The sequence below is a fragment of the Condylostylus longicornis genome, unplaced genomic scaffold (assembly GCF_029603195.1).
Source record: "Condylostylus longicornis isolate FDR11 unplaced genomic scaffold, ASM2960319v2 ptg000040l, whole genome shotgun sequence".
NCBI classification, from domain to species: domain Eukaryota; kingdom Metazoa; phylum Arthropoda; class Insecta; order Diptera; family Dolichopodidae; genus Condylostylus; species Condylostylus longicornis.
The window spans coordinates 2,870,920-2,894,039 of record NW_026578009.1 but is presented as its reverse complement, the minus strand read 5'-3'; the positions used below and the strand labels follow the sequence as shown (position 1 = coordinate 2,894,039).

Genomic DNA, 23,120 nt, shown 5'->3' with positions numbered 1-23,120 from the left:
TCAAATTATATTTTCGATATTTTCGCCTGTATGTACAAATAATTTTTTTATAATAAAAAATTTCCGTGTAACTATAAATCCTGAACTACAAACTACACTAAATTGAACTTTATATTTTATATTTAAAATATTTTTAAAATTTATTTTTAGAATATTTTACGATGTTAATCGATTAAAGATCATGCGTAACTTATCTAGATTCTACAAGTATATATATAATTAATTAGAAGCTATAACCATGACAGAACAATGATTTTATAAGATATGCTTCTAGATTTTCTATATTTCGGTTTACTTTCCTCAAATGTTTACCTTTTTAATTTACTTAAATTAAGTAAGAAAATGACACTCAATTGACTGAATGGTAATCATAATAATTACAGAATACATTATAATATAATTAAAATTGCATCTTATATTTTCAAAGTGCTTGATCCGAAGAGTTGAACAATGTCGAAAGGAAGGATTGCGATCTTAGCTTCCCATATATTAACGGCATAAACTCTAACCATTTTGATCATACACTACGTTAATTATTTAGTAATTTTATTTATCCATCTGATTAGTACTAAAGCACAGTTGAATTTCGCTATCGTGATGAACTTTTAAATATAATTTTATAATTACACATAGTGTTTCTACAATTTTTGTCGATATAAAAATATTATATTTAAATCAATGGGCTTGTTTTTATTGTATTACCGCTAAATTAACCACATACCGTAAACAATTTTGAAAAAAATGTTAGAATTTAAAATAAGTCCGTAAAATTAATTTATATAAATCAAAAAACGTCTAAGTGAACACCCACAAAATTGCAAACCAAATTTGGAAAATTAATTCTAAATTCGAACCGTGTTTTGATTATTGCATCTCTTTTCATGTAGAGACGACTTTAGGAAGTTTAAAAGCAAATTTAATAGAATATGCCTTGATGAAGTGAACAATAGTTCAAATAGTAAGTTCAAACCAAATTATATTGTGATATACTCTTCAAATCACCGACTTTGAATCAAATTTAGTTTTGTGATCGCACTGAAAAGGTACATGATTTAAGTTTGATAAAGGAGATGTCTTTGTAATCTCGTGACTTGAAGTGGCTGCTATGCTGCATCAAAAGCATAGATATATTGCTAATTGTATGTGGGAATGGGAATCGCGAAAGATCCTATGAGTCGACGAGAGAAGGACCCAAGTCTTTCAAGGAAAAAATACTTCAATAAAGAAAATTTATTTTGGGAGTTATGTATAGCTGAAAATTGAGTCATGTGGATAAAAAGCAATATATGGGGCTTGTTGTAAACCGTTTCGGGCATGTACAATTCTAGAAAATTTAAATAATATTTATTCCATTTTCAATCTAGTTCTTTTTACCTAATTTAACAACATTTTTTCACCATGGCGCTGTGATAAGTACACGTTTTGCATGTATGAACCGACTCTGTCCAGAACAACTTGGGGCAAGTAATTAATTTAATTAATATGAAATTAAATTTTCATTCCACAATTTTCGTAAGAATACATCTATAATAAAATAAAAAAAAAATAACATAAAAAAAAATGTCATTTCATTCGGACATTGTGTTCGAAAAAGATATAAAAATCTTATCAATTGTGTTCTATGGTAAGTTAAAAATAAAATGCGTAAGCAGTTTCCAATATAATGATATAAAAGGTTCGTTAATTCTTTAAAATCTATGAATATGAATTTCTTTCTTTTGTCCGATAGCCAGGTGAACATTTCGAATATAAAGAGTACTCTAGAAGTAAAACGCCTTTCATAGTTAAATGAAAATTACAAACTATAAGAATTTGAACCGTATCAAAAGTTACAGTTTACTAGAGCTGCCGCAGCATCTTTTAATTGAGAAAACAAGAAATTTAAATCATTACTGCAAATATTAGAGAGGTGTATGCCAAAAAGCTTATATATTTAAATACAATTCAAAAATTAAAGCTAGATAATAAACCAAAATACTCCATTGTATTTTTAATATTATGTTATTAAAAAAACAATAAAAGTCTTAAGAATTCTGGAAATAGTTTTATAACGCCAGTTTAAGTAAAATATTAAGTTTGAGTTTCTTTAACAATTCCTTGAAAAACCGCACTCCCAATATACGAATTATTCGCTTCATATATTTTTCCAACAGCCTTGTAATAACCACTTGGAAATATTGTTCCTTTTGCAGTCGGTATATCAATTTTGTTATAATCAACTTCATATAGTTCAACTGTACCCTAGATTAAAAATGTAAAATTAAGTCTAGATAATACACCTTACACCTATTATGATACACCTATATCCGTGTTAGACTTTAAAAGTTACCGCTGTAATATTGTAGAAAATTTTACTATTGCTTTATATAGCTCTCTCAGGTATACAAACTTATAGTGTTTTCAGATTGCAAAACCTATGAGCCAATAAGGTTCATTTCCAAATAATTCGTAATTAAAGATTTTTTTAATTTAGAAAATAAGATTTTTGAAATTTTTAATGAAGGTCAACTAATACTTGATAAAGTTTACAGAAAAAAATGTCGCGAAAAAATTCAAAACATTTAGTGGCATGAATCCTGAATGAATTTTTAATTTTCACTGGTAAGAGTGCTCTTAAAAGCAGTTGTGAAAATGGGTTGAAAGTGAAAGACATAGCTGCCATAAGTAAACAGTTACCAGCGTCGGTATTGTTAGCTTGAAGTACGTTACAATGTTTTTTAAAAAAAATCCTTAACCAATATTTAAAGTCAAACCCAATATAGGTGTAACAATGTGTGTGAAATAATTTTAACGATATATTTAAATAAATTATTCTTTACGTTGTAAGGACATTCGTGATTTATGTTGGTATATTTATCAAAAAGTGGTTTAATGATTTTATAAAAATTATTATATAAAATGTTCGAGGTTTTTTTACCACCAAGGAATGCACAAGCTTCAAATAAATGATTAATTAAATATGGTTGCCAGCCACTAAAACGTTTGAAAACTTGAATTTTCACCTAAATACATTAATCATAGTTTAAGAGTAAATCATATAATTATTATGTTTTTTTATATGTAAAGTAAAATTGATGATGCTCACGAAAATTTTGTTGATCGGTTTCCTTATTTCAGCTCTCGCAATTATAATTTTTCTAGTCCTTGATACTGGCTTAATATTGCAAGTATAATTAGAAAACCATTCTGGGCTTGCATCACATTCTAATCGAGTTGGTATAAAGAAATTATTTTTCTAAAATTTAAAAATTTTTACATGAAAGTTCTTTTAAAAAATTATGTAAAAAATTTTCTTCACCCAAGCTTGGATTTCATCCGACAGCATAAATTCTATTATAAGAATTAGAATAACTTTTGAAAGCCTCATATTTTTCTATGAAAATTAGGAATAAAATCAAATTATAGTTTGTTTTTTTTTCCTTGTGTGGGTACAAATAATTTTTTTTTTATAAAAAAATTCCGTTTAAATTTAATTTCCCCGAACTACAAATTGCACTGACTTAAACTTTAAATATTACATTTAAAGCATTTTCAAAATTCATTTAGTCAAGTCTACAATATTATTAATACATTGAAGGTAATTGACCGATTAAAGATCATGTGTGATTTGTCCGGATTCTACAAGTATAAATAATGTACTAGAAGCTATAAACATGATCTTATAAGGTATGAAACTAAAAGTTATAAACATGACAGAATAATGATTTTATAAAGTATGCTACTAGCTTTTCTAAATTTCGGTTGACTGAAGACAGCAATTTTTCTCCAAAAATTTTACTTTTTTAATTTCCCTAAATAAAATATTAAAATTATGATCAATTGCCTCAATGGTTATCATAATAATTACATATTACATTATAATATTATAATTAGAATTGCAAATTAGAATTTTCAAAGTGCTTGATCCGGTGAGATGAACAACAATGTCGAATAGAAGAATTGCGATCTTAAACTCTGCCTTTTGATGTAGAGACTTATTAAAATCTCATATATTAACGGCATAAACTGAAACCAATTTAATCATACACTACGTTATTTATTTTTTAATAATTAGCGCAGTTGAATTTTCCTACATGATGAACTTTTAATGATTTTATAATTACATATAATGTTTCTATAATTATTGTCGATATGTAACTATTATATTTAAATCAATCGGGTTGTTTTTATATAATTACCGCTAAAAATAAAACAATACCCTTAAATAGTTTTAAATGCCGGAAAATATATTCATCATATTACTTTTAACGAAAAAATCTATAAGCAGATTTAGTTCATTTATGCAATTTCAATTCTCTGAAAATTTTATCAGTTAGTTCCCAAAAAATTTATAAACCCATTTTTTTTTAAACTTTTTAATAAATATTGATTTTTCAAGGAATTTGATCGAGGGCGTCCTATTATATGCTCAAAAATGTAAATTGAAAAAATAATGGAAGTTGAGTTCCTGATACAACTGATCTCCTTGAAATGGTAAGTGTCTCCTTATCTGTTAAATGAAGCTTATATACAAAATTGTAAATTAAACTGTTCAATATTTTTTAAGCATAATCTAAAACGTAAAATGGGCTCGTATTATGTCCCCATGTCTCAAGATCTAACACACCCCGCAAAATCAGTATAACTGTTATATATAGCCAAGTGTCTGTTATACGTAGCCAAAATTACCTCAGATATAAATTTTTTATCAGAATCAGTTCTGAAAAAAAAGACGGAGTAGTGCTTTTTAACCGAAAATAGCCGCCCTTATTGTATGCAATACGGTTGGTAAAAATGAAAAACCTTATATTAAATATCAGTGTCAGGTTTTAGGCAATTGAATATCATAGAAATATGGCATTCGATCAATATATCGATTATAATGATATTAAGTTGCTTTCCAAATATTGCTTTCGGCTAAAAGTAAAATTTTGTTACTTCATTTGGTCTTACTTCAAGAATGAATATTAATGAAATGAATGATTTTTTTTGGTAATTTAATTTATAAACATTCGTTTCAAACCGCAGTTATCGCGGGCCTTTTTGAAAGCTTGAATCCGTTGAAATCAGTTTAAAATATTATTTCTTATGTATTCATATTTGTGTATTTGTGTATATGTACATATGTTGCACAAAATTCATATTTAAATTTAACCTTCTATCTAGTTAAAATACAAAAACAACAAAAGAAAAATATTTAGCAAATTAATCGTAACCACACTAACTAGCATAATAAAAATGCAAATAAATATAGAGGCTGGGTTGGATCTATTTTTTTAATTCAAATGAAAACGAATGAAATTTCCTCCATTAAATTTTTTTTTTTCGCTATATTAATTGAAAAAATTAGGTCAAAACTAAAATATTCTTAAATTATGTTGCTAATATTAGACTTCCTTTTAACATAATTTTTTTTTTTTAAATATTTAAATGAATTTCGTATGTTTTTGCTAGACCATTATTCATTGAATGTGTGGTGAATACAATATATGTGTATAAATGTATGGATGTATAATAATATTACTATTAAAATATGTTGAAACGAGTAGGTACAATTTTTAAAGTTCATCTCATACTAAATATTATTACATCAGATAAAATTATTATTATTATTCTAAAATAGCAATTGATTAACATTATGTTTGTATGTATGTGTACGCGCTGAAAATATTATTTTATTTTTAGAATAATTCATTCTATTTATTATATTTAATCTATATTGCATTTTCAAAAAGCATCAACTCCTACCCACAATAAAATGCATTTTAAATTTTGCACAATTTATAACACCACAAATTATTGTTATACTTGTATTAAATTAAATATTATACTACAATTCAACAACAATTTACAATTGTATGCTACTTTTATTTTTTTTTTTTAAAATAAATTTTCAAAACTTTAAAATTTTTGATTTAAAGATTTTTAAAAATATTCAAATTTTTCTGATTAGCTAATTTTTGAATATTTAAATATAGTGATTCCTAACACTTGCAATATAGTATTCTGTAAGCGTATAAATTCTTGAAATTTAGTTGAACCAATGGTTTGTAAAATAGCACTATTCCCCTCGCCGACTGCTGTTTAAAACAATCTATTAGGTACATTATTTAAATTACTTTCATTCATTTTGATATATTTCAAAAAATTGCATAAATTTGGGATGAGAAAAACTTTTAAAGAGACATTCAGAAAATTGTGAAATTGGGGAGTTATTCACTTGAATTATGATAAATAATTATATGATGGCATGGCATTTCCTGTTAAATTACTGTTTTTACAAAAATTTAGAATAGCATTTTCGGAAATATTAGGTGCCGAAAATTCAAATTTTATGAATTTCGGGCGGTAATAATTTCAGCTGTGTAATTTGTTGATAGATATCTGAAACTGTTTATTTTAAATTATTTTAAAAAATGTTATTTTAAACTAAATTAAAAATTATTCTCTTATATGTCCAATCTAAAAAAAATATGCTATAATATATTGAAAAAGTGAAATTGTATCGCTACGTGAAAAAGGTTGAAAATCACTGGACATAGATAGACGATATTGTTCTGCATAATGATGTTACACACATGTATAAATATTTATTTATATTTCGATGTCATAACACAAAGTCATATTAAATTGAAGCAAATTGAATTGATTTGAAATGAGTGCAAAAAAAAAATATTTTTTTTTTTTGCTTAAATAATATGAGTGTAACACGATCGTTTCTCTTTTATTGTTTATAATGAGAGATGTCAACTTATTTAATATTTTATATTTTTGATTTATTTTTGGATTTTGACTGTAAAGGCAATAAGAAAATTATTTGTTTTAATTTGAGGTGAAAATATTTGCTATGCAATCAATCATAATTAGAAAATAGAAGACGAGTATTATGTCAATTAGTTTTTTTTTTTGCTAATTAAAAAAAAAACATTTGATGTGATCAGCACATAATCGATCACAAAGTGTTCGTGGTCGATTACGTCACATTCTTTTTTTTGGAATTTTAATGATTTTGGTAACCTTTTTGTTAACATAAATCGAAAAAAATGGAAAATTTGATTCCTAGAGACTTGCTTTGTACCATTCGAATCTACGGAAAAGTTTAGAAGTTAAAATATTAAAATTTCCTAAAATCGGTGCATAGTAAAAGTCTAATGGCTGACACCTGATTTCTGACTTTTTAGAAAAGTTTTTTTTTTTATTGTTAAACAAAGTTTTTATTGTATATTAAGTTGTAATAATATTGAATATAATTTTTATAGTGACCTGACCGGGGTTTGAACCCGAGACCCTTCGGTTAAAGGACCGGTGCCATAACCACTGCACCAATGGTCAGATAAACAAAGTTTATACATATATCAAATTTTATTTTTCGACATAAGTTGATTTTTCAAATATATTCTGAAAATGATCGAAAATATATGCACTCACCTTTAGCATTGACAAATATAGTTTCGTCGAAATCTTTGCATATCTGAATTGCTTCCCGTTACAATATAACTTCCCTTATTGCATACGAAGAGATCGGTAAGAAATGATATATACGAGTACTTTCATTTCTCGAAGTCGAAGAAATTTTAACACAAATCGTGCTTCTGTATTCGGGGATCAAACCAATGGTTAAATTCTGTATTTTTCGATTAAACCAATAATTTGTAAAGTTAGTAACTACGTTTTAACATTAAGGAAGGTAAAATATAAATTTTTCTAAAAACAAACTTCCATATTTAAATTATTCTTTTTTAATATAGATATATGTAACAGAATTATAATTATTATATAATAAATAATTATTGCATACGTTTAGGATGACAACCTAATTAAGAGAAGTAATTTATTGTCAATATTGCTAAAATAATTGCCCAATGCGAAAATTAATTAGGAGAATAGAATTCGACAGTTAATTTGGAAAGAATAGAGTTCCTATCCTATCACATTCTTTTACGTTATAACAGGGTGATTTATATTCATTACAATCATAATGTAATTGTATTCTTACATAATTGTATTATTTCGATTTTAGATTAAAATATGACATAAGGTTAATATATTAATTTTATTTCTGAAATAACCGGATATGAAACTTCGGACATTATTTGAAACAGATTAAAATCTCACTCTCTTCTTCTGATTATCTTAAACTTTTGTCCATATAAGATTAATTGAAATTTTTTATTTATTTCAGGCATATATTTTTAAAATATTTCAGAGGTGGTTGGAGGAAAATATCTCTAAATTACAAAAAAGACAGAAAAATACTTGTTATCGTTATACGCCATTGTGATTTTATGCAAAGCGTTATACGAGGGGTGACTGTATTTTTTTATTTTAAATTTTAATAAAAATTTTTTTTATTATACAACTATACAAAACTATGTATTTTATATATATATTTTCATCAATATCATCATTATTAACTATTAATGGTTGATGACTATCTTACTTATTATTGTTAATGTTGCAGTTTCTCTTCACATGGTTAATTTAACATTCGCTAATTTTAATTTCCCGGCACAACATTCTTGTTCTATGCTGATGCACTTTTTTTTATGTAAAAGTAAATTGCATATATGCATACACATATATAATACATAAATATATTATATTGTATATTGTCTGGGGAGCAGTTATTGGGTCATTCTGGGGAAACAAAAAAAAAAAAAACCAAAAAAAAAACTGCAAGTAATTTTTATTTTTTCATTTTCACTTATTTGTATGTTCCGATAAACGCACATTATACATATATTTTTAAGACTATAAGAAACCCCCAACTAAACGAATGCAGTATTTTTCATTAAAACCTTTGGTTTTTTTTCATACTTCAATTAAGATTGTCAACGTAATTGTGCTTGCTATTAAATACAAATTTTTTGTTTTTGTTTGTTTTAGAAAGAAAAATTCGGAATTATTCCATATGTGTGGACGCGCAACAATGTTCACAATATTATTAACGTATACTTATATTTTTAGATTATATAAATTCTTACATTAAATATGTTTGTTGCATTTCTTTTAAATAAATCTGAACTCTAAAATAATAATTTAATGATAACTTTAAAGATTTTAGAATAAATTAGAATTATTAGAAAAGCAGGTGATTTAATAAACCAAATCCCAAACTGTAGATTAATGACAAACCAAAGTAAAGTAAATTTTCAGTTAAACTATCTAGAATGTAATAAACTAATTTATATAGTATGTTTAATACGTTATTAATCGACCAAAACACCATGACGCATTAGTTTTAGGTAGAAAAAAAATATTATATATAATTACAAAATCAGCAAATAATTACAAAAGTACAATTAACTAGTATATACGAAAATCTATAATTATGGCATTTAAGATAGTTTCCATTTATAGACAATTAAGTTTTTCAATTATTTTTTCAGATTATTTTGCAGAAACAGTTCTGCAATAAATTTCTTTCAGTAAATAGAGCTGAAAATGGGAAATTAAAAAATAATACCATTAACACTTTATTAATTTCCCTTCTCTTAATTAAATCTATAACTAAATTAATGCAACAAATATAGTAAAATTACTCGTGAACATGTTAACAGACAATTATAACAAAAATATGTTTTTACAAAATTGTTATACGTTTTCTAAAGGATTATCATTTATAATGAAGAGGATGAATACCAATCACAAAACAAATATTTTTTTTTTTGTATATCAATAATATTATTTTTATTAAACTGGTGAGTTCGTGATCAAATGTAATAAATTTTATTTAAACGTGTCTAATTTATAATAGAGTTGTTTAATAGAGCAGATTGATAATAGAGTTGAATTGTAATAGAGTCGTTTATGTGAAATTATTTGAGTGAACGGAAGTTATAATCAAAAAAACTTGAATAAAAAAAAATTTCGTGAAAATTCCTTAAAATCCGTGGAACTCGGAAACCCTTGAAATTTGGCAAATGTTTTACCCATCTTCGATCCTCTAACCAATGGTACATGTTGTTGTATACCTTTCTGATTCACCCTGTATATATATATTTTTAAATAAAATTATCAAATTATTAAAATGATATCGATATTTTTGAAGTTATCGAAAAAGAAAAATTCACTTCGAGAGCTATTTAATAAAAACAATGTGTGAAAGCCTAAAATTATGAAAAATTTCTAATCTATTTTTTTATATTTTAGAATGTAATTATTATGCAAAATTTCTAATCTATTTTTTTATATTTTAGAATTTACAATTTTTTTTTCTATAAAATTTGCACTTAAAAATTCCCAGTACATGGTAATTGGTAAAATATGAAATCAGGAAAAATAGGAAATGAAGATTGTATTTTAAAAAATTCATACGATAATTTTGCAATAAGAGCTGGTGGCCCTCATATTAAACCGAAATACTCACACTGGGATCTTGTAAATCCCAACAGAATTTAATTTATTAATTTCTTTTTGAAAGTTAGTGTAAACAATTCGAGAAGTATATGTAAATTTTCGTTTTTTATTATTAGTCTACAATAAAAATTTGAAAGGCCAGTATCTTTTCGCGAAAATACCCCAAAAAAAAAAGAACTTAAAATTGTTTCGGGGTCTGAGAGACCCTAGTGGGAGTAATATGTAAGAGATTTGGATTTTAGTTTTTTTTTTTTATCGAAAACTTATAAAGAAACATAAAAATTTCAGTAAAGATGATAGGAAAATTTTCTTTTCGCGCATACTTTGTTTTTCGACCATTTGAAATTTACACAGGACACCTATTTGTTTTGATAAGTTATGAATTAAATAATAGCTCTGAATTAGAAATAGGATTGATATTTTAAGTTGGAGTTAATTTTTTTTAAGAAGCCTAGGTTTAGTCAGAAAAAAGGCCCTTTTTAATTAATAAAATTTTTTTTTTTTAATTTTTACGGTATTACATATTGGAGTTAGTAGGATTTACCGTAAGTAAATTGCTTCACGAAAATAAGTGTGATTCTAGACGGTACTCATCATATATCTTATTTATTTTTCTCATCCATCAATATCAATATGAAGGGAAGTGCGTTTTATTAAACAGTTGTACAACAATTTTATTTTAACCTCAACTTCCTATTAAATTTTCATTTTAACGTCATATTATTTTGGGAAAATTCAAAAAAAAAAAAATTAGTTAGCTATTTGTTTAAAATTAGCGAAACATTATAAGAAAATAACATCCGACAATATTATTTTTATTGTTTTAATTCTGTTCAATCATTTCAAACAATTTTTAGATTTTATTTTGTTAAACTAAACAAAAACGATTTTTTCTCTTCTCTTATTTAAATTTCTATAATGATTGCTTCATTTACATACTCGTATTATAATTGACGTTATTGAGAAATATTATTAAAATATACATTTGTTAAAATTATTTTACATTTGGAATCTGCAACAATACACAAAATTTGCATTTTCAATTTGCACCGATTAAATAATTGTGTTGCAATCATTAAAAAATGGCAAGTTTCAATCAAATTTAATTAATTACAAAGTTAAGAACGAGAATGAAATATGAGCAATTAAAGAGCACTGACTGAAATTAAAGAGATGGATGAGATTTGTAAAATAGCACATTTTTTTATAATTATTATATACATATTTCATATAACAAATTTAATATAACAAATTTTTGTATACGGTATAGTTGAATGAAGGTTATTGATTAAAGAAAAAGATGACAGAAAATTGATATTTTAATTTAACAGTAATAAGAAAATTCATTCTGATATGCCCATAAATTGTAAATATTTGAAGACTGTTTCAGACAAAATTTTCTTTCGAGAGTTAATTCAACATTCTGATTTCTGATATTTTGATTCTGACATTCGCGTATTCTTTCTCGTACTTTTGATTTTGACTCAAAATTTTGGAAAAGTTCAAACATATTTGAAAATTTATTTATATGAATGTGTTTATTCAACAATGATAATAAATATATTATTTTGAATAGTGCGGTTTTTTTAAATTCATTGTACTTATAGTAGGCATTTAATATTATATTGGTATTTTAGTAAAGAAAAAAGGACTTGAATACAAGAAACCTTTGTGTACTCGTATAATATTCTTAATATTTTAAAATTCATCTAAAATTTTTATATTTTAAATTAAAGAATTTTACTTCCAAATTTCGGAATGTTAAAATTATAGTGTCTATGTATGCAGTCATTATCATTTTCACAAATCAATTTATTATTCTTAATTAGCAGAATTCATTCTTAAAAAAAAATTATTATTAAATGATAATTTAAAAAATATTCTAATTTAAAAAATACACTCTAGATAAAAATGGCGGAAAAAGATGTTTTAATTATACCTTTATGAAAGTATTTTCGAAGGGTATACTAAATTTGCCTTACCGTTTGTAACGCTAAAAAATAATGGCTTGAGATATAGACATGAATGCATGTTTTTCAGGCATGAGTTAAAGACAGTGCATCAACATTGAATTCTGAGTCGATTTGACCATGTCTGTTCGTCTATCCGTCCGTTCTAGCGATAACTCAAAAACTAGTTAAGTATATATTATTAAACTCATTGTGTTTGATAAAAATCGTTGAAATTGCTTGACTCCTTTTGGTAGCTACCATACAACTTGAAAACTTATTTGGCCACAGCTTAAAAACTGGTCAATTTACAGTACTGAAATTTTGCAAAAACAAATATGGTAAAATTGTAACTATATTTCGCTAAAAGCTGTTGAGATCTCATGAACACTTGTGCTAGCTGCCATAGAACTCCAAATGTTATTTGGCCATATCTCAGGAATTATTTATTGCATAGTTTTGAAAAATTGGACAGGTAAGTATATTGTTAGGGCGGTTATTCTCGACTACTTGTGGTAGTTGCCATACAACTTCATAAAATAAATGTTCATAGCCCAGAAACTATAGAAGCTACAAACCTGAAAAATTGAACAAAAGAGTTTGGTAATATAATAATCATTTTCAGTTAAACTCTTTCAGATTGTATGGGTTTAAACGGTAGCATTAGATATATAAAAAAAACAAGAGGTTGTATGAAACTGTTTGTCATTTTAAATTATCACCGACATTTAAAACCATTTTTTCGGATGTGTATCACAGAGTTGACATAGTCAAGTATATCTATTCTAGTTTTTTTTTTTTCTAAATTTGAATGTAAAATTTCATTAATGTGAAAATTAAATCGATAATGAAAAAATTAAATATATTAATCTTTATTTCAATAAAAATATCAAAGAGCAGAAAATATTTTTGCTTTAAATTATTAAAAAATTCAATTTGGAATAGACATACACACATAGTTAATGTTAAACATACTTAATATCACGTTTATTTTCAGAACGCAAAATATTTCTGAAAATAATTGAAATACAAAATAAATTTCTTTCCCTTTTAAATCTTCAAACAGAAATTTTAATTTATTTTAAATTTTAAATTGTTTGCGGTTTCAATTTTATCTATCTACCTTTTAGCAATGAATATAAATATATTTGTAATTAAGGTTGTATCAAATTTTATCACAATCGACAAAAAAATTATATTAAATTCCTTTTAAAGTAGGTAAGTAATCGGAATAATTGTTACTGGATAGGCTTTGCTACAATTTCCACAAATTGGGATTTGTTGCAGATAATTTTTCAAGAATCTGGCATTTGGAAAATAAGTTGGTTTAGCATTTGTTCAGTTACTGCGAGGCGTAAGGTCAAAAACAGACTCGAGCATCTATTAGATCACACAATTATATGTACTGACACTACTGTCGCCTTTTGAATTCAAGATAAACTGACGCTTCAACTGAATATCGGAATTTGTTGATGATTTTATAAGAATATATACCATATTTATGGTTGCGGCAATTTCATATGACATCGATCTCTGGCAAATCCAAATTTAATCTATAATTAATTTGGTATATCACACCTGTGTCACAGCACATAATGGAGGAAGGTAAGCATTTCGCTTTAAAAATTTAAGCAATTGTCACTCTAAAAAATATAAGAAACAAGAGGAGCCTGTTTAGACATAAAAATTTTTATGATCTACTTAATTATAAACAAATATGTATATTTTTAAAATTTATGACTACCTTGAACTGTCGAAGATATCAAAGTCTAATAAAGATCAAACCAAAATTGTGAACTGATTGCAATATCTTTAAAATGATGATTGTATGTGATTTTTGTTCTAATCTTAAGTTCATAGAGTAAAAATACTGCTATGAAAGCTCTAATTTTTCTAATAAAAAATATTTAAATTTTTCTTATACACCCCGCTTTTAATGTCCTATACATCCAATTGCTTTTTAATTATGAAATTTAGATTTAAATTCTTCATAAATTATAAAGATATTAATGGTATTAAAGAAACACTTTTGAATTTCCAGTATATATATATATGTGTATATACATAGATATATGTTGTTAACTTAAATAGAACCGGAAAAACATTATATTAAACAATAGGAAGCTTTATACATGTATGTAGGTATATAACATTAAAAATTTGTTAAAAAATTGTGATTAAACACACGTCTTGTATACGAATTGCTTTATAAAAAAAATTTAAAATTCAAATTTCAAAATCAGATCCATTATCGCTTTATAATCTGAGCTATAAATATTTATTTTTAGAGAAATTTTAGTGTTATTTTTAAAAAATGCAAATAAATAATTTATAAAAAAAAAATTTTCATATACTAAAAACATATGTAGAAGAATTTTATTTCTATTTGTCCATTTAAATTGCTAAAATCTTTTCACAAAATGCTAAAATATTTTTAATTCAATATTTTTGATAGTATATTTTATTTGTACCGAATGATTTTTAAATCTTCGAGGTGAGGTATAAAAACACACACTATTGATGACTGGATCAAAAATTAGTAAAAGTTTTGTTTCGGAATAAGTTCCAAATTTCGACAGTTTGCGAGATACGGACGGGAATTTTAAGAAAAATTTAGAAAACCTTTTGCTTACAATATTGTGTTCCTAAAAAGATATAAGCTTTAAAGAAATAGTTTTTGAAACGACAAATAGATGGTCTTTTTCGTGGTCCTTCCTCTTTCGGGAAATTTTGACCGAAGCTTTTTGTTAGCATGAACCGTATTTCAACGATTTTTACCATTCTACTGTAAGCCATTTAGCGTATTTTGCTTGTAGGACCCACAAAAAAGTAATCACTCTGTAAATACAACACTTAAGTGAATTTTCTTCAGTGATCCAAAAAAAAAAAAAGATCTTTAATGCTTTTGCAATTTTTGTGAACATATTTGAAAAAGAGAGAACAATATACTGTATGTGTGTAGGTAGAAATTAAGATTTTTATCTTATTTTCCTGTCCTACTTGTATATTGAATGTGTTAAATTCAGATTAAACTTACTATAATTCATGTCAAAATCGACCTGCTTTTTTAACCATATGGGAAATAAATGACAAATATGAGAAATTATAAAAGCTTTTTATAATATTTTCATATATAGTTCGTCTTCGTCATAAAAGAATATAGTTCGTTAAGAAACCCGTTTTAAAAAACAGTGTTGAAACGAGTTTTAAAGGTGAATAAATAGTTTACGATATTTTGCATTAAAAATTACATTTACTTTATAGGTCTTATCTTGTAAAATTTCAAATATTAAGAAATTAATATTATGAAAAAATTAAATTTTATTGAAATATTTAAAAACTTGCGCTTTCAAAGTCAAAATGAGAAAAGTTGGTGGCTCAATGTACTCTAAACTCGTTCAAACAAATGAATTTTAATGAAATATAGTTGATGCACTCAGCTTAAATAATTTTTGATATGTTTACACTTTTAATAATATTTCGGTATACACTTAACTCGTGTATGTAATACAATGCAGATTTTGTATGTTAAGGTACAACATACAAAATGTTCTGCACATATGCATATAAGAAGAAACGAAGCACTATGAATATTAAAGAGATTAAGCATAAAAAATTGGGCATGAATTATTTTGAAATTTATTGAATATACCCAAAAATTTCATTTTACTAGAATTATATGCCTTGATGTGATTAGCAAATCAAAAACCCAATTTATAAATTTATGTTAGACCTAATGGTTATCGAACATTTTTAAAATAATATAAAATATGAAGCAACCAAATTTTAATTTAATCAAAAAGACTAATTTTTTTTTTACATACAGTTCTGAAATAAAAGATTTTCAAATGCTCTCATATTAGACTTAAAATATAAAACAATTTACAAGCTATCATACTTGTATGTTGCAACAATTTGTATTAATCGGGTTAAATTACACAGGGTATTAAATTTAACTGCCTACATTTACTAGTTGGTTTATCGAAAATCTATACTTTAAATATTTGTTAATAATATTATAATTTTATTCTGAATTTTTTAATGGAATTGAAAGAAAAAAAAAAGAAATCTATTTTTGGATATTTAAATTTAAACCACAAAAAAATTTTTTTTTTGTATTTTCTATAAATAACATTTAATTCGCACATTAATTCGAAATTAACAGACGCAGTCAATTGAATGTAAACAAGCTTTGTTATACCAATTATTGTATTTCGTTCTAAAATTTTAATCGAATCAGATTCAGATTTAAAAAAAAAAAATTTAATTTATATATTAAGGTATGTTTACAAGAAAACTCTATGTTACAATCATACACACATAAGTTATACGCAAAAAAGGTTAAATTTTCCAATATTTACATACAAAGAAATTCTGCGCAATTTGTTTATAATTTTATGTTCGAATTAAAAACTTGAACTCAAAACCTAAATAATTTTTTTTCATAAATTTGGACAATAAACGTAAATAGCCAATATTTGATGAGAAATAAAATATTCCATAACAAAAGGTTTTCAGCCATAATAGTCCATCTAACCTAACTGTTCTTGCCGTACTATCGAATTCTTGAAGTGTAATTTTGGCTCATTTTTGAAAGCACTATTCTAAACGTCTGTATAATAAAAGAATAAGAATAATGTTGGACTCTAAAGTTTTAATGACATGACTTGCATGTTGGCTCACAGTACAGAAAATAAAAAGCTGTCAAATCGAATAAACTTAAAGAATAAATAAAAGATTCATCTCGCAAAATAAACTTGTAGTTGATTTATGATTTGAACTCAAACCTCATTTCAGAAAATAAAAATATATGATAAGCTGTACATTTCGATGTAATGAAGTGTATGCTGTTACTTATGGATTTTTCTCACTCTATGTATGAAGTAATTTTGTTTACTAACAAATTCGTTAAAGAAAAAATTCTTATAATTGTTGCGGTTTGAATTAATTATGTTAAAACAGTCTTATTTAAAATATTAATTAAAATTAATAATTCAAATAGACTATTAGTAACATTTAAGTAATATAGACATAGACAGCTTTAATAACTATTTTCGCTAATTATTAAAGCACTAGAATTTTTGAATGAAATGCGATTAAATCACATACAATTTCATTTCTAATAAAAAATTAATTTTAAAAATTACTAAAAGTCAAATTTTCAGTAATTAAAAATTACTGAAAATTTAACTTTTAGCTTATGTAAAATTTATTTTATATAAGCTAAAAGTCAAATACCTAAACTCATAATATACGCGCAATATGCGAAGATTAGAAAATCATGTTTTTGAGAATGAGAAAAAAAATACAATTCAGTTTCATTTTGTCCGTTCATTTGTTGAAATTTTATAACTTTATAAACGTATAACAAACAAAATATAATGTATTCTTTCAAGAAAAACATTTTGCCCCCAATGATAGGCAATGTATTAACAACATAATTCTAATAAAAAAATACATATATAAACTATTATATGTGTGCATACGTACGTGGTTATCAGCAGTTTTTATTCCCTTATATTAACTTCTTTCTTCTAATGCGAGATTATGTAGGGTTTATAGGCAAATAAAAATTTTGAAGCGAGTTTTTGAAATTAAGTTAAATAAGAAAACAATTTTTTGTATTATGAATGTCTAGTTGAGAGAGCCAGTTTTGCCGATAGCATTGCATACAAGAAGGGGGGGGGGGGGGGGCGAGGTGGTTTTAGGATGTATAAAATTTCGCATATCGAATTTTGGTATAATTTTTGGCAAGATATTCAGGTGATCGATCTGTCGGTCTATCGTTCTGTCTGTTGACCAGTCTTAAAATTAAAGGAAAAATATTTAAAATTTTAATTATAAAAAAGACAAAAATTATACAAAAATTTCGTTGTCAGCTGAATCGGTATTCAATTCAATACTAATTAATATTGCAGCATGTTACAACATAAAAATTTTGTAGTCAGCCCCTAATGATAGGCAATTTATTAACAAATAGTTTTTAATTATAAAAGACTTTTAAACAAATGGCATCGATGCTAGTATACATTTATAATTTTGTAAATTTTTCCTACAGAATCTGTTATTCTACTTAATACTGGTGTTATAACACCCACAACTTATACCAAATTAACACATTTTTAATTATTATAAATTTTTAAATTAAATATTTTACTTTTTTATTAATAATCATTTAATTTTAATAAATCTAATTCAGTTTGCATTTTAAATTCAAAATTTCAGATTAATATTATGCGAATATTTTAGATATAAATGAATGAATACGTAAATCGAAACCGGATCTATTCGAAATATATACAAGAGCAAAATAAAATGATCATTGCACATTTGCCAAATTATATAAAAAGTATTATAATTAATAGCAAGAATTTAATATTATTTTGAGGCATTTAATTCATTAAAAAATCAACTTTGATACCGAATATTTGAGAATGATACTGAATTCTTAAAGGCAATTAACAATGCGATTTCATAAAATATGTGCATGTTATAATTATGTTATAAATGTATACGTATATTATATCTTACCCTATTTTGCATAATAGTTTACCCTTTTCTATAAACAAGCTCAAATTTTTCATTTTTTTTTTTATAAACCCATAACATACATAATTCTATAACCTTGGCATTGTACTCTAGAAATCAATAGCATATTGTAATATAAAAATACATTAAAAATAAAATAAAAATGATAAAATAATAAAAAAAAACAATAACAACAATAACAACAAAAAAGAACTCAATTGGCTCGAAACGCTTAAAATAGTTTTATAAAATTTTTGTTTTTGTTTTTTTTTTTCTTTTTGATGGTTTTGCTTTTTGTTTCTTAAGATTATTATTGTTTTAGATTCCGTTTACGATCGTAAAAAACAAAAAAGAAAAAAAAAACGAAAATCGTATATCTAGTCATCGAATATAAAAGAATATTTTAAAGCGCGCCACACATTGTTGTTATGCCATTGCCATGCCATATTATAAATTTGTTATCGTTGTCACTTTTACTCTTACAGGAAATAAGAAATTATTATTAATTGAAGAAAACAAAAACAAAAATAAAAAAATTTTATAATTTCTGTTTTTTTTTGTTCTTGATTTTTTGGCAACTATTATACACCCAACGTTAAAAAAGATTATGATTGTGAAAAAAATTAAGAATTTGTTTTATTACATATATTTTTTTATAGCATATTAAGTAAATTTTGTAAATGTATACATATGTATGTATATGTCGGTATATATCATTGTGTATTCATAATTATAGTTATACATACAGATATATAGCAATATAATGCTTGTGGCCATTAGATGGCTAGTGACCAGATGTAAAATGTTGTAATATTATTAACCGATTTAAACCAATATTACTGGTAAAACAGTAAACATACTTACTATTGTATCTACATTTATCATTAAAAGATATAAAAATTTTAGCCATATTTAATAAATCAAATTGGCCTCTTAAGTATTTGCACAAAAACTCGGACATAAACAATCTAATTGCTAAAATGAAGAATATTTAATCAAATATGTTATACATTCACAAGTACACTAGGTCTTCGATTTACGCCCACGTTATGTTTCAAAATTAAGGGAGGTAGAGTGAGTAAGACGTAAATCGAAAATACAATATGTATAATATATAACAATTATATAGTGTAATTCTTAATATTTAACAACATTCTGTTAAAAACAAATTAAAAAAAATATAAAAAAAATTTACATTACATTGGCATTTTACTGAATTCTATGTCTGTGAAATTTTTTCAATATATATATTTTTATATTTGAATTACATATATATTAATATTTGTAATGTATTCTTTGAAAATTTACAAGTATATATCTAGTATAATTGCACAATCTTACGACGATTCTATTACTAAATAATTTTGCTATTTCCTTTAAATTTTTAATTTTGATTAAATGTAAATCAGGAATAAGGCTAGAAAACAAATGAATTAATCTGAAAATTAAAAAAAGTTGTACAAAATGAAAATATGTAAAATACTTGTACATATATATATATATATATATATATATATTATTTTTTCTTAAATAAGTGTGGAAAATTTCCAAAACTATGTATGTATAAGTACTAACGTTCAGCTAAGATGTATTTTTAATATGTATATTGAGAATACAAGTATAAAAAAGAAAATATGATATTATGTTTAAAATAATAATCTGTGTACATACATACAATTACATACATACCATTCTATTTATAGTATATTACTTTATCTAATCCTATTTATACATACATTAGACTGATTGTACCAAATTTAAAATATTAGGCATAATCAGTCACAAAAGCCTACAAATAATAATTTTTGTTCTAAAATATTATAACGTCACGGTATTTAAGATTGTCTTATAATACTTACCTATATATACGAATACAATGTATGTATGTATATTTAAATATTGTGAAAAACATAAAAAGAAAATAAAAATTTTTTTAAAATTAAATGTCAAATGTCAAAGAATTTTCATAACACTGTGGAAAATCTATATTGTACATAAAAAAGAAATTTAAAAAACAAAAGTTTCGAAATTTTCGGAAAAAAATAAGTAAATACGAATGTACGTACATATGTATATAAAATACTGTTAAATATGTTTGCAGAAAATAGGTAGTAAAATAAAATTTCAACATTTACGATTGCCGATTTTACAAATATTGGGTATTGTTTACTCATTTTTTCGAACCAATTTGTTTTGGTACCATGAGATAGAAAACTATAGTTCGTTATTAAAAGTAAAGAGAATCAAAATTATATAGTGTTTATAATAATCCACTATATTTGTAAGACGTTCAGATTCACTAAATTTTTTTGATATTACAACCCGCTTAAAAATTACAGCTGTTTTAAAATCTGAATTTTGTCTTAACAATATTGAGTTTTAACATTATACAGTTAATAATAAATAACTAAGAAAATATTTAATTAAAATTATTGAATTTTTCTACTACATTATTGTTAGGTTAATTTCTGGACCTATATTTAATTAAAGTTTTCTAACATAAATATAACATAAGATAAGTTAGTATACTTATAGTTTTAGTTGTTATAATTAATCGGTACAGCAGATCATCCGAATAAAAATTTTAATTCTTTTCATATTATTTTATTCATGAATTTCTTCTACCCGGTTCTTAACTTAAAAATTTTCATATAATAGTTTATAAAATTCAATTTACTGAAAGGGTTATTAAACAAGAGAAAATATTTAATAATCAAAATTCATAAAACAATGAATTACTAAAATATGTCAATAAATAAAATTATAGAAATAATTTTTAAACCCGAACAAAATCACCGACAACACGATCAACATAACTTTATTTTAATTGTTTTAAATTAGTGCTAGGTGTTATGCAAATCGTATGCAGTTGCTCAGAGTCCGACATACGATAACAGTCAATATTTTCATCAGATCATTTAAAATCAGTAAATACGTTAAGTTCCAAAAATAATAAATAAAAAAAATCATCACTACATTCATTATACAGAATTAAAACTGTTCCAGAATGTTATTAGAAAGACTAAGCTATTATTTTCAAAAATTAATTATATAAATAATTAATTCAAAAGTTAGATGACCTTTAACAATCTATATCATATTATGTGATCAGAAAAACGGATTTAAAGTCAAAATATGAGAAAATTAAATTAAGTATATAACATATCCCAGAGCAACTGATCTAAAATATTGATGATAAAATAAGCCTAAAAATTTTAACTTTGTATGATGTACGGAACCACGCTCTCATGATTAATTGAGAGAAGTGTTTCAGAAATATATCCTATTGGAATAAAGGGTTAATATTTATTTTAGAAATATTATGTTACAAGGAATAATTACAATATTAAATATTTACAAGCAGCACAATTAAAAAAAATTCATTTCATAATACCTGACAAGGTATTTCATTTAAGCTATTAAAATGTATACACTGGACAAAAACAAATGAAACACTAAGTATAGAACAAATTTAGAAAAAAAAAAAATTAAATTTTTATGAAAAAACGTTTTGACCTTCAAAAGCATTTTTAATTAAATTTTAAAAAGAAACGAAAAAAATATTATTCTATTTTTCACTTCTTTTTAATATACAAAACCCACCTTACTTTAAAGTTTATTATCTATAATTAAGAAACATTTAAATTTTATGTAGGTATCTCTAATATAAAAATATCAATTTAAATAAATTTTATATAATTGCGCCATATAACTGTTTTATAATATAAATAAATGGATTATTATGACCAGACTAGCCAAATACCTACTCAATATATATACAATGGAATGGTTATACTCCCACTAAAAATTCACTTACGAAAAAATTGCATATTATTAGGCGCTAATATAATTTGTGTTAGTTTTGATGCCTGTAATATATATCAATTTCTGGTTCTTCATAATGTATATGTTGTATATACCAAATATTTATTAAACTCTTCAAATTCTAATTAATTGCTTATGTTATATTGTTTTCAGAAAAATTCGCAATAATTGTCATAATAATCAAAAAATCAAATTTTTGTTCCTACTCATTAATAAAATATTATCTGATATTCGAGTGTTGTTTAAAATTATTGGAATATAACAATAATTTTACAAGGTTCCAATGACAAGTTAAAAAAATCTGATGTGGTCAGCACATAACCGACCGCAATGTGTATTGTCTAATTAAGTGAAAGTGTTACAGAATATTATAAAAATGTCTGTTAAATACTTCTTTCCAATTTTTAGGACATTAGTAAGCCTATAGTTAACATACCTAGAAAAATGTAAATTTGGCTCTTAGTAGAATTTCGCCTTGTG

General features: G+C 24.6%; 1 protein-coding gene across 1 annotated transcript; it reads right to left on the bottom strand.

Annotated features, from left to right (window-relative positions):
* Positions 1-2,070: 2,070 nt before the first annotated feature.
* Positions 2,071-3,325, bottom strand: LOC129609772 (uncharacterized). Its single transcript, XM_055521891.1, has 4 exons — positions 3,299-3,325; positions 3,086-3,235; positions 2,820-3,002; positions 2,071-2,241 (listed from the first exon to the last, which is right to left on the bottom strand). The coding sequence occupies exons 1-4, from the start codon at positions 3,323-3,325 to the stop codon at positions 2,071-2,073; spliced, it is 531 nt and encodes a 176-aa protein (XP_055377866.1).
* Between the last annotated feature and the right edge of the window lie 19,795 nt (positions 3,326-23,120).